General features: G+C 36.1%; 1 protein-coding gene across 1 annotated transcript in view; it reads left to right on the forward strand.

Moving 5' to 3' along the window:
- The window catches only part of ADAMTS6 (ADAM metallopeptidase with thrombospondin type 1 motif 6), a 300,191-nt gene that overhangs the window by 237,914 nt on the left and 48,938 nt on the right, over window positions 1-13,339 (forward strand). Inside the window, exons 18-19 of the mRNA XM_040452059.1 lie at window positions 4,537-4,700; window positions 5,141-5,279. Of these exons, the coding sequence (XP_040307993.1) occupies window positions 4,537-4,700; window positions 5,141-5,279 (303 nt within the window). The remainder of the gene's footprint in view (window positions 1-4,536; window positions 4,701-5,140; window positions 5,280-13,339) is intronic.

Genomic DNA, 13,339 nt, shown 5'->3' on the forward strand with positions numbered 1-13,339 from the left:
ATAAACGTTGAAAAAAAAATAAAAAAAAAAAATAAAAAAAAAATAAAGAGTCAATTACTTTTTTTTAATTTAAAAACAAGAAAAATTATTTTCTTTTTTTTTTTTTTCAACGTTTATTTATTTTTGGGACAGAGAGAGACAGAGCATGAACGGGGGAGGGGCAAAGAGAGAGGGAGACACAGAATCGGAAACAGGCTCCAGGCTCTGAGCCATCAGCCCAGAGCCTGACGCGGGGCTCGAACTCACGCACCGCGAGATCGTGACCTGGCTGAAGTCGGACGCTTAACTGACTGCGCCACCCAGGCGCCCCAAGAAAAATTATTTTCTATTTACCTACATAATTACCTTATCTGGCATGGTTCCTTTCTTTGTATAGATTTGAGCATCCGTCTAAATATATCTTCTAGTTTCTTGTTAATATATTTGTTTTCCTTTAAAATCCTTGAGTATATTATAATAGCTGTTTGAAAGTTATTGCTAATTCCATAATTTCTGTCATTTTGGGTCTATTTCTTTTACTTAGCTTTTTCCTTGGTTTGGGCCATATTTTCCTGCTTCTTTCCATTTGTAGTAATTTTTTATTGGATGTTGTACATTATGAATTTTTTTTGAGAGTCTGGATTTTGTTTTCTTCCTTTAAATAGTGTTAAATAACTTGTAGATGAGCTAATCTTTTGAGACTTGTTTTTGAGCTTTGTTTGGGTAAGTGCAGAGGATCTTTTATTCTTGAGTTTGCTCAGCCCTACTAAAAAAAGGCATGATTTTTCTTGGGTCTCTCCTGAATGTCTTAGTGGTTAAAACTGTGAATTATTGCTCTGGACATTTTTTTGCTTATAGTTCCCTAGTAGGATTTTTTTTTTTTTTTTTTTTTTTTTTGGTCTGGCTTTGTGGAATTTTCTCCTATGCATATGTAGATTGCTCTTCAGAAACAGATTCCCTCTTTCTGCTCTAGATCCCTGGTCCTGCAAATTCCAACTCTCTTGGCCTTCCCAATTTCTGATATCTCTCTTCTAGCTCAGTGAGACAACCATGGTTTGCTTGGGTTCTTCCATTCTACACTGACAGAAAGTACCTCTACCACTCACCTTGTTTGTCTTCTTACCTGTGTCACAGTCCTGGGCAACATCTTAAGAACAGCTGATTCATATGTTTTGTGAGTTTTCCGGTTGTTTATGTTTGGATGGCAAGTCCAGTACCAGTTATCTCAACATGGGAAGAAGTGGAATTCTATTTATTTGATGTTTGATCCTTTAAGACAGATTTAAACTCTTCAGGAACCCCTGGTGAAAACTGGATGGATTCTCATTCCCCTGGAAATATCACCTTTGACTTAAATCTTTGAAAACTAAGACTATATCTAGAATGCTTCTTTAGATAGAACACTAGTATTATCTGGCCATTCCTTTATTTAAGAAAAAGTCTTTATTTTTATACTATAATTTTGGATTATTTTCCATGTTGATAAAACTCAAAAATAAGATTTCTAACATCAAATGTTTCCCTTTAATAATGATCTGTCATAATGCCACATCTCTTATTCAGTAAATTCTTATTCAGTTCTTCTTAAATGCTTGGTATTTTTCTGGACTATAGAATACTACCAGCAAAAGCAAGTTAGGATCCATTCATTAACTAGTCGAGAAAAAGGGAAATGAGAGCTAAAATTGAAGGAGAATTCAAAGATTCTGGCAGTAGGGGGGTTGTTTTTATTTTTATTTTTACTACTTCATATTATACAGTCTCAGATATCTTATATAATCTAAGTAAAATTGATGTGTTAAATGAGACAAAAACTACTAGAAGAATCAAAAATAAAAATGTCAAAGTACAAGAAAAATTTAAGACTAAATAATTCTTAAAATTGGTTTGTGTCTTCCTATCTCATAAGATCAATTTATTTTCAACAATTAAATGAATTTTCACAACATATATGAAGTCAAGAAAGTACAAGTAATTTGCCAGGCAGATAGGGTTGGAGGAATGGAAATAGTCTATAATATTAAAGACACACGGCAGAGGTCCAGAGACTCAGAGGCTCTGTGCACCAGGACCCTTTTAGTTCCTTTTGGCCTGTTGGTTCATCTGGCCTGATAAAGTTTTTGAAGAAGCTAGCATGCTAACAAAAAATTAAGCTGTCATGTTTGTCATTGTCAAATTGTGTAATCATTATCAAAATTATCATCTTATTTATTTATAGGGGTTTTTGTATAGTAGAGCTAATGACCCTTTTTCCAATCACATATTTTTTAACTTTTTAATTCATCATTTTTCTATAGAGGTTTAAAAAATTATGCATGCATATTTATTAAACATTCTTTATAGTTTGAGGTTTTTGCCATGCTTGAAAAGCTTTCATACCCCAATGTTATTTTTTTAAGTTCTCCCACACTTTCTTTCTAGCATTTTATTATTTAACTCTGTTTACATTTAAATACTTACCCATCTGGCATTTATTTTTCTCTCATTTTTTCATTGTTTTTATTGAAGTGAAATTCATATAACAATGTAATCATTTTCAAGTGAACAATTTAATGGCATTTAGTACATTCCAAAACATTTTTGTCACGTCGCAAGGAACCCTGTGTGTCCATCAAGCAATTACTCTCCATTCCTCAGCCCCTGGCAACCACCGGTCTGCTTTCTGTCTCTATGGATTTACCTGTTCTGGATATTGCATAACAATGGAAGCATATAGTATATGACTTTTTCTGCCTAGCCTCTTCGGTTTAGCATAATATTTTTGATAAATATTTTGAAAGATCTTCCATTTAGCATAATATTGAAACATGTGTCAATACTTCATTCCTTTTTATGGCTGAATAGTATTCCACTGTATTATATATGCCACAATTGGTGGGTATTTGAGTTGTTTCCACATTTGGCTATTGGAAATAGTACTACTATGCACATGTATATACAAATATTTGTTTGGGTATCTGTTTTCATTTCTTTTGGCTGCATACCTAAGAGTGGATTGTGGTATTTATTTACAAGTAAAGAATGAGATATAAATTCAGCAATTCTTTTTTTTCTCCCAAAAGGTTAGTCTTTTGTTTAGTCCCATTTCTTATTATCTTTCCTTTACTAATTTCCCTAATTAATGTTTCTTTTGTCATATCATGTCTATTAATGTTTCCTTTGTCATATACTAATTCCCATATGTACTTGGGTTTATTTCTTTTTTTTTGTTTCTATTTTTTATGTCTTTTTATTTATTTATTTATTTATTTTAATTTACATCCAAGTTAATTAGCATATAGTGCTAATTAGCATATAGTGCATGATTTCAGGAGTAGATTCCTTAATGCCCCTTACCCATTTAGCCCATCCCCCTTCCCACAACCTCTCCAGTAACCCTCTGTTTGTTCTCCATATTTAAGAGTCTCTTGTGTTTTGTCCCTCTCCCTGTTTTTATTTTTGCTTCTCTTCCCTTGTGTTCATCTGTTCTGTGTCTTAAAGTCCTCATATGAATGAAGTCATATGATATTTGTCTTTCTCTCTGACTGACTAATTTCGCTTAGCATAATACCCTCTAGTTCCATCCATGTAGTTGCAAATGGCAAGATTTCATTCTTTTTGATTGCCGACTAATACTCCATTGTATATATATACCACACTGTCTTTATCCATTAATCCATCGATGGACATTTGGGTTCTTTCCATATTTAAGCTATTGTCAATAGTGCTGCTATAAACATTGGGGTGCATGTGCCCCTTTGAAACAGCATACCTGTATCCCTTGGATACATACCTAGTAGTGCAATTGCTGGGTCATAGGGTAGTTCTATTTTTACTTTTTTGAGGAACCTCCATACTGTTTTCCAGAGTGGCTGTACCAGTTTGCATTCACTTCAGTTTATTTCTTAACTGTTTGTTTGGCTCCTTGTTCTATCTGTCTGTGTGACAATACCACAAGTTCTCTTTACCTCATATTCACATAATTATCATTTTAAGTTTTAGACAAGAAAGTCTACTTCCTACTCTCACTCTCATCCCCAATTATTCCTTTTGTTATATTTTCTCTTGCTAGTTCCATGTGTTTATTCCAGGTAAACTTTTCCTTTCTTTTCATTGATGACATTATAAATGTCATTAATACCTTCTTGGCATTCACATGGAAAATTATCATGTTAATTTGTACTTAAGAAAATGGTCAAGGGGCACCTGGGTGGCTCAGTGGGTTAAGCGTCCAACTTCAGCTCAGGTCATGATCTCATGGTTTGTGAGTTCAAGCTCCACATCAGGCTCTCTGATGTCAGCTAGGAGCCCACTTCAGATCCTCTGTCCCACTCTCTCCCCACCCCTCCCCTGCTCGTTCTCTCTCTCAAAAATAAAGATAAAAAGAAAGAAAGAGGAAGAAAGAAAGAAAGAAAGAAAGAAAGAAAGAAAGAAAGAGAAAGAAAGAAAATGGTCAAGTATCCCATCTCTAAAATGGAAACGGCTATTCATTGTACATTCCAGTGCAGTTAATAAGGGGCACTGTGGTAAATGAGGTTTCACATTTTTAGGTAGACTGTTATTTTTTTTTTTTTTTAGCTTTGAAATCTGAAGGAGATGATTACTATATTAATGGCGCCTGGACTATTGACTGGCCTAGGAAGTTTGATGTTGCTGGGACAGCTTTTCACTACAAGAGACCAACTGATGAACCAGAATCCTTGGAAGCTCTAGGTCCCACCTCGGAAAATCTCATTGTCATGGTAAATGTGTCTTTGCCTCTTAATTTCTACTATTTGTTATTTGCCCTGTGAGATACAGAGGAGCAGGCTTTATTATCTCTGTTTTACAGGTGGTGAAATTAAAGATAAAAATCTTTATCTTAATAAAGATAAAATGGTTTGCCTAAGGATATAAAATTTGTGTAAGGTTAGGCCATATTGCTCTTTCCATATGACTATTTTCTCAGTGCCTGCTTGAATAATATTTTTATAACCAAACAAGGCAGATGAGGGAAATGTCTCTAAATTACCCATGAAAATGGGGGGAGAAAAATTCAATATAAGTGCATGTGTTCTAAAAGTTATCTTAAATTTCCTATGAGACTTACTTTATGACATTTTCTTCTTCAAAAGAAATGATAAATATCTGAATGAAGCCTCATTGTATTTTAACTATCTTCACCAGTTGTTTTCAATGGCAGGTTCTGCTTCAGGAACAAAATTTGGGAATTAGGTATAAGTTCAATGTTCCCATCACTCGGACTGGCAGTGGAGACAATGAAGTTGGCTTTACATGGAATCATCAGCCTTGGTCAGAATGCTCAGCTACTTGTGCTGGAGGTAAGACACCCACTAGGCAGCCCACCCAGAGGGCAGGACGGAAAGCACAATATATTCTGAGCTATGCTTTGTGTTTGCTAAAGAAGCTAATTGGAAACATTTCTTGCAGGTTTGCTTCAAGCTGTAATTTAGCAAAAGAAACTTTGCTTTAATTATATTATATTCCGTTTGTTTTTAACCTCGTGTAATTTGTACAGATTTGTTGGTAAAATACATCTTGGCACAATGAGTGTCTCTGCTGGTGCTTCTCCCAAGACTATCTTGAAGGTGGGCTGTTTGCTTTTCGTGAACACATTCTTGGTAAAGAACATCAAGAGTTTTAAATAAGAAAATGAGCAAGAATCAGACGGCACAGATGCAACTTCTTGTAATGGGGGATGAGAATGTATGTCTGTGTGCTAGCGTGTTTGTGTTTGTGTGCTTGTGTGTTTCCCACAAACCTATTCAAACTCCCTTCTCCAGCCATCAAAGTTAAGGGGCTATATACTGGGATACTACGATAATTCCTGGTGTCTGGGTCTCTGGGTTGATGATGTATGCTGACCCCATTATAGTCCCTCAGAGAGGTAGCTGCTAGGCGGTGGTTGGTGATGTGTTGGTTGTCCCATGTGCGTTTTTCATGGGTGCCTTTTCCCCACAATTTACTCTATTCCTAATCCTCCTCCCTCTAGTGGCCACCAATGCAATTCTTTACCTCTGGCTGGGAGAGCAGGACAGTTGGCTTCCTTCAAAGCCAACACCCTTGCTGCTGCATGGACTGGTGAGTAGAAGTGCTGTGCAAGCAGCATCTTCCTTCTCTCTGGAGACTAAATGCATCGCCTCCACCGTACACCTTGGTCCCAATAGACGAGGAAACAACCCTATCCGTCAGGCCTAGGCTGGGTTAGAGTACCTCACCATTCCAAAAAGAAAGACTGATTTTGAATAGTGATATTTAGAATGGGAGGAATCGAAGTAAAGTGAATCACCCCATTTTACCCCATTTCCAGTGCATTACCTATGTTCCTTTTCTAAACTGCCCAGAAACATATGATTTAACGTGGACTTTACCCTATCTTGTCTGGGACTCACTGAATTTCTAAACACCTCTGATTCTCAAGGCTGGAATCAGAGAAATTATTTTCACAGAAAGATTATTATATAATATGTTCAATATTTTCAGACTCATACAGAATTAAATCATTGATTAGCTATAACTCCAACTTCAGTAGTAAGCAGTATATAAAACGTCAAAAAACCCACAAATTACTACTACTACTACTACTACTACTAAGAATAATTTCTTCTCCTATGTGAGGTGTCATAAAACATGGTTATATATAATTTGTGGCTTATTTTAAAGGATCTCTAGTTCCCACCCATTTTATGTGTGAAATGGCTAGTGATTTATATTGTAAAGTTCTAAAAACGATAAAGCATTACTATGTATTTTAATAAAATAAAGGATATTTGAAATTAATTGTTCAAGCGAATGCCATTTTATTATATTTTGGTGGCATTTATACAGATATGTTTCTTTGTTCCAATAAATTCATTTTTATTCAATCTGTAAGCTAACTTATCCCTTTCACATACCAAAAAAAAGTCTTTATGATATCAGTATATACATGATTAAGACCCTGAAGTATAAGGTAGGATAAAGTTGTTAAAGAAGAGTTAGAATAAAGTTTAGGAAGTCTAATGAGGAAAGTCTAACTGTTGAAGTTGGTTAGCTCAGAGAAGAAAAGGTTGAAGGAAAGTATATTAGTATCTTCAATTCTGTGACAGAATGTTGAATGAGAAATTCTTAGTGCCTGTTCGTCTTTGTACTGAAAATGGCTATATTTGGGGATGATTTAGACACAGTCTTGTCTGAGGCCAAGGAGGGATTAAGTGAATTCTCAGTGTTCCTTCTAACCCTAGGATTCTTCTGTTCAAAAAGGAGATAGTTCAACAAAAAGGGTGGGAGTTAGGCTATAAGAGCTGAATTTAGAAGAAAAACTTTGTATTCAAGATGTATGAAAAATCTAAAGGAGTTTTATTCTTTTCCATAACACTGGCATCGAGAAATCATAATACAAAAATGATTTCTTGTGGTAGGGGATAAAACAAAAAGAAAAACAAAGAGGGAGAAAAGCCCCTGGAAAGAGAATTTCCTGTTTTTTGAACTTCTTCGTTTTGTTCTGGAGCCACTGGTCCTAGATATTTGAGGTGGTTCTGGCAACTGGAATTCTGCTCACTTGTGTGTGATTATGATGGCAGTCATCAGGCCATTGCCTTCTTTGGAAGAGACACGTACAGTACTTGTTGGCAGGGATAGTGTGAAGAGCTGCCATTTGTCTTGCTTGGTAAGTGGTTCTTAAAGTGTGGTTGCTGGACCAGCAGCATCAACATCATCTGAGAATTTATTAGAAGGTGCTAATTTGGGGGCCCCACCTCAGACCTACTGAATAGAAACTCTGACTTGGCCTCCACAGTCTATGTTTTAACGAGCTCTCCAGGTGATTGTGATGCTTGCTCGAGTTTGAGTACTACTGATTTGGTTGACTGAGAAACTGAATCCTAGACACATAGAATCTCTTCCTCCCTCACTGACATCTGTGCATCTCTCTAGACTCATTTTGCACCTAGAATACTATCTGGAATATGCTAGGCAGTCAAGAAAGGTTTGTAGATGAGTGGATGAGCAAAAGGAACTAATTATTCTGGCAATTATTTATTCGTGCTAGTTTTCTCCAGTGTAGGAAATGAGAGTTTGGAATTGTTAATTTTCTTAGGAGGTGGCAGTTCTTAATTGGGATGTTTCACTCTGACCTTTCTAGGGTGGTGTTGGGTGTCTTGAGGACACCAAAACCTTTAAAAATGGAAAAAAGATTAAACAAGAAAGGTCTCAAAGAACTTTCTATTGCAATCTCACAAGACTCTTGGTGTTCTCACCTATGACTCTCCTGCATATGTCTTATTAGTGGTAAATGACAAACTTTGAATTTGGGAATGATGTTGATAGATTTCTCATATGATATCTTTTAAGATAAGAAGTTTTGAGACTGTTTTTCTCTGTTGCTTAGCAGACCCAGTGAGAAATCTAATGCTGTAGGAAACATTGCTGGTGATTCAGTCTAAGTAATGGTCTTTTCTCTGAGTAAATGATGAAACACTTCCTTGGCCTGAATAAGAGCATTGAGATGCTATGGGGTGTTGTCTTCAGGATAAAGGTGATTTTTAAGATACAGCTGTGACTTTTCCTGAGAGAAATCCAAGTCCACTGAATTAAAACGTAACTATCTTCTGAACCACTGTTAACTCCTCCTAGAGTTTTGTTCCTTTATTCCTTATCCAGAGTGTTGCACAGATAAATCTGTGATTTATCTGATTCTCAAATTTGTATCTTACCATTATATTCATGATTAATGTGTTAGTTGATAAAGTTGGCTGGGTAGAGAGAATTATATTATTATTATTATCATTATTATTATTAATGTTTTATTCATTTTCTGAGAGAGAGAGACAGAGAGAGAGAGAGAGAGAGAGAGAGAATCTGAAGCAGGCTCCACGTTGTCAGCATGGAGCCTGATGTGAGGCTTGAACTCATGAACCGTGAGATGATGACCTGAGCTGTAGTCAGACGTTTAACTGACTGAGCCACCCAGGCGCCCCTAGAATTGTATTATTTTTAAATACAGAGATTTAGGGGCTTTCTTTAAAGTAGTAATTTATGCCACTGTATCTTTGCAGTACAGCTTTTAAAGATTAAAATAACAAATATTATGTATTCATTCTTTGATTTTAGTCATACATATTTGCTTTTTCCTAATATTTGGCTGGATATGTGGTCCTCAGATTTGAACATCAAAATCACCTGGATGTCTTGTTCAAACAAGATTGCTAGGTTCTGCCTCCAATTTCTGAATCAGTAGGTCTGGAACAGACACCAAGAATTTGCACTTGTAATAAGTATCCAGGTGCTACTGATGCTGGTGCTACTGGTTCAGGAACCATACTTTGAGAAACATTGAGCCAAATACTTAGATTTCATAAAGTAAATGCTTATTAAAACAAAGTGACAAATCATTGAGGTGGTAATCCATATGACAGTTGTAATCTACCTTATAGCTAGTCTTTTTTTTTTTTTTTATTTTTTTTTTCAACGTTTATTTATTTTTGGGACAGAGAGAGACAGAGCGTGAACAGGGGAGGGGCAGAGAGAGAGGGAGACACAGAATCGGAAACAGGCTCCAGGCTCTGAGCCATCAGCCCAGAGCCTGACGCGGGGCTCGAACCCACGGACCGCGAGATCATGACCTGGCTGAAGTCGGACACTTAACCGACTGCGCCACCCAGGCGCCCCTAGCTAGTCTTTTTAATGATAAATGGTTCCACTGCTCAGCCATGTAATAATAAATAAAATGTTACAGTTTATAAAACATTTTCTGGACCCTGTTATATTTGATCATAATCAACAGCACCATGAGCCTAGGCATTGCTGTTATTATTCCTATTTTATAGATAAAACCCAAGTGAAGTAACTTCCCAAAATCAAGACTTATACACTGAATGTCTAGTGATTTTTATTTTTTTAATTTTAATTTTAATTCTTTAATTTTTTGAAAGAGTGTGTGTGAATGGGGGTGGGGGGAGCAGAGAGAGAGGGGGACAGAGGATCTGAAGGCTGCTCTGCGTAACAGCAGTGAGCCTGATGCGGGGCTCAAACTCACAAGCCACAAGATCATGATCTGAGCTGAAGTCAATGTTCAACCAACTGAGCCACCCAGGCACCTGTGTCTAGTGATTATTTAAATGTAACATTCTCTCTTAATAAAGATGGTCCCTTATGTTGAACAGAGCTTTACCACCAGTTGGCCACCTCCGTAGAGCAACATGATAGATATATCCCTACTCAAAAAAATCTCCTTCACTAGTTTGACGTTTTATTTTTTCAAATGCTTTACCTAAAGGAATGGTTCTTAACTTTGGTCCTACCTTCAAATCACCTAGAGAGCACTGAAAATTTTGATGCTCAGGCTTGCCCCCAGAAATTCTGATTTAATTTGTCAGGAGTGTGGCTGGGGCATCAGATTTTCAAAAACTCCCTAGGTAGTTCTAATGTGCAGCCAAGGTTAAGAAATACTGCCATTGAACAAACTACAAGCCACCATGTGCAAAGACTACATAGTGGGTTGGGTTGGCTTTCCCACAGCCCTTGAGGTATATTGTAAGAGTCCCAGCCATTATCATCCATCTTCCATTATTCTGAAAAAAATATTTTGCACATTTTGGCTACAGCATTTGTGGTAGAATATATTATAATATGAGTCATATCTACTTCTGTATTTATTTATTCATTACTAGACCTCAACCACAGTCTTCTTTTTCCCCCTTCCACCCCTCTGCCTGTAGGTAGCACTGTATGTAGTCATATACTTTGTATTAACACATTAGAAATCTACAAATCTGCTCTGTGCTTTTTATACTGTTAGATACTTAAAATTAAAAATTTTACTAGGGTATTAAATAAATTTAGTCTTAGTAGAAAAAAAAATACTGCCATTGAGGCTGATGGAAAGTTTATTTAGTATTCAAATAATTTACATTCAGATGCAAATACCATTAGTAGCATTAACTCACATCTTTGTTTTTAATGAGCTACTAGTTAAATGCAAACATAATGAGATTTATTTATAAGTATCTGGGGTTGGAAAGTAGAATGGGACATCAGAGGAGAAAGTAAAAATGTAATAGAATTCCAGTTAATTTCATAATTTTCTTTAGTGTGGCCATCAGATTGGATATGCCTTTAGAAAGGTTTTTTTTCTTCAGTTTATTTACGTGCTTTCTTCTTTACCTGATGGATCATTTATAAGCATCTAATCAATGCTTTTAAAACTAGCTGCAACCGTGCTTCTCAGTCTTTTGGCTAAGATCTAGTGAAATTGTGCTAAGTAGGTTTTCTGAAGTTCTTCCTCTAATTTGAAATTTTTGTGGTACTTATGGAGTTACAGTGAATAAGTGGTTGTACACTCAACCAACTTTAATTTAGACCCATAAGTCAGAGGCATATGGCTCCTGTTTTAACTCAATATTTATGAAAAACAATAACATTATTTTTTCTCCTTGTGCCATAGTTCTAGAGAAGGTCATCTATTGTTACAGGAAATTTTTGTTTCATTAGGGAATGAATCTTTGCAAAATGCCAACAGACAGTATTCATGATCATTTCCTTCCCTACATTTCTGGATGTGCTCTCATTTCCCATCATTTAAACCATTTTCTTTCTACCCCAAAGTCTCTTTAACCCCCCTCTTATTTGAAGCAACCCTTATGTTTTATTTTTCAACGTTTATTTATTTTTGGGACAGCGAGAGACAGAGCATGAACGGGGGAGGGGCAGAGAGAGAGGGAGACACAGAATCGGAAACAGGCTCCAGGCTCTGAGCCATCAGCCCAGAGCCAGACGCGGGGCTCGAACTCACGGACCGCAAGATCGTGACCTGGCTGAAGTCGGACGCTTAACCGACTGCGCCACCCAGGCGCCCCAACCCTTATGTTTTAAAGCAAAGCCTCCAAAGCCAATTAACTGAGAGTCCATGCTGTATTGTTGCATTCAAGTTTGCACCTGTTCTGTTAAAAAGAAAGTCTTAAGAATGCTTTGTTTGTGATACGAAGAAAAGTCAGAAATACATAAATATTTTCATTAATTACATTAATTTTAAATTTATACCCTAAATATACAGTCTTTGCCTCCAATTGGCTCTATTGACACTTCTGACTATTTTCTCTAAATTTGTTTGTCTAGGGTTTTCTTTCTTTCTCTTTATGTGAAAGTACAAAGATTGCATACCAAAGAACTCATTTTGGTCAAGTTTCTGCTGACAGTCAGAGGCATCTCATTGTTGAACACTGCTTGGCAGGCAGGTCAGGGAGAAAAGATAAGCTAAAGCTATATTAAGATTGAGGAGGAGGTGGAGGGAGACAGGTTTATTTTTATAGGCAATTTTGATTTTATTTGGAGATCAAAATAGAGATTTTTCATATATATACTACGGGGTTATTCAGAAATGTTTCTGGTCAATTGTTATTGACCATTTAAAATTTTACCATTATTTTTCTTTTACATTTACATAGCCTAATCAAATTTTCTTGTATGCTTCGTGCTTGTTTTATTTATTTTTCTTTTTCTTCCCTGGATGTCATCTTAAGCCGTGTGTGTGTGTGTGTGTGTGTGTGTGTGTGTGTGTGTGTGTATGTGTATGTGCATGAGTAGCATATAGACTTAGAAAATATTCTATATGTTTCTTCTTTCTCACTAGAACAGTTTTTTTAATTGACCTTTTTTTATGATTTCACCTAAGTCATCTGAATTCTTACACATATAGGACCTGGTTTCTACTCCTTAATATTTTTAAGATGCTTTACATAGTTTCCAACCACTACTATTTTGTATTTTCCTGATGTAGGCCATATTTTTCAAACTGTGCTATGGTGCCCAGAACACTGCAGCAGACTCACAAAAGGCACAGCAAAATATTGTATATTTTCAATGGTAACACAGTGACATCAGGCATATACCACACTGATTATTACTAAGTTGTTTGGACCTAACTACTTAATAAATAAAACTCTTAGATTTTTCTTTTTCTGCATAGGAGGGTTAAGGTTGTGAAAAAATTACTGACACGTTGGTATCATGAACCAAGAAAGTTTGAGAACTCTTGATTTAGGTTAAAATTTAGTGTCATTAAAGTGGATAAAAATTAGTCATCTCCCATCCTTCCAAATGAGTTGAATTTCATTTTATGAAAGAAAAAAAAATGCATGTAAACTCCTTAATCAGGGTATGATGATGTTCATTGTTTAAAATTAGAGCCTCTTTCGTACTTCCAGTTAAGGAACTAGAGGTCTTGAATGCTGTGTAAAATTTTCCTTCCTAACTGTACTAAGTTTTCCTTCTGATACGTCCTGAATATGTTTCCTTTCTCTATCTCTGTTAGTTCAGATCAAGATTGGTAGGTGATTAAAGCACAAAGAAAGAAAAAAGAAAGAAAGAAAGAAAGAAAGAAAGAAAGAAAGAAAGAAAGAAAGAA

Source organism: Herpailurus yagouaroundi, unplaced genomic scaffold (assembly GCF_014898765.1).
Source record: "Herpailurus yagouaroundi ecotype Mexico unplaced genomic scaffold, PumYag 29, whole genome shotgun sequence".
NCBI classification, from domain to species: Eukaryota; Metazoa; Chordata; class Mammalia; order Carnivora; family Felidae; genus Herpailurus; species Herpailurus yagouaroundi.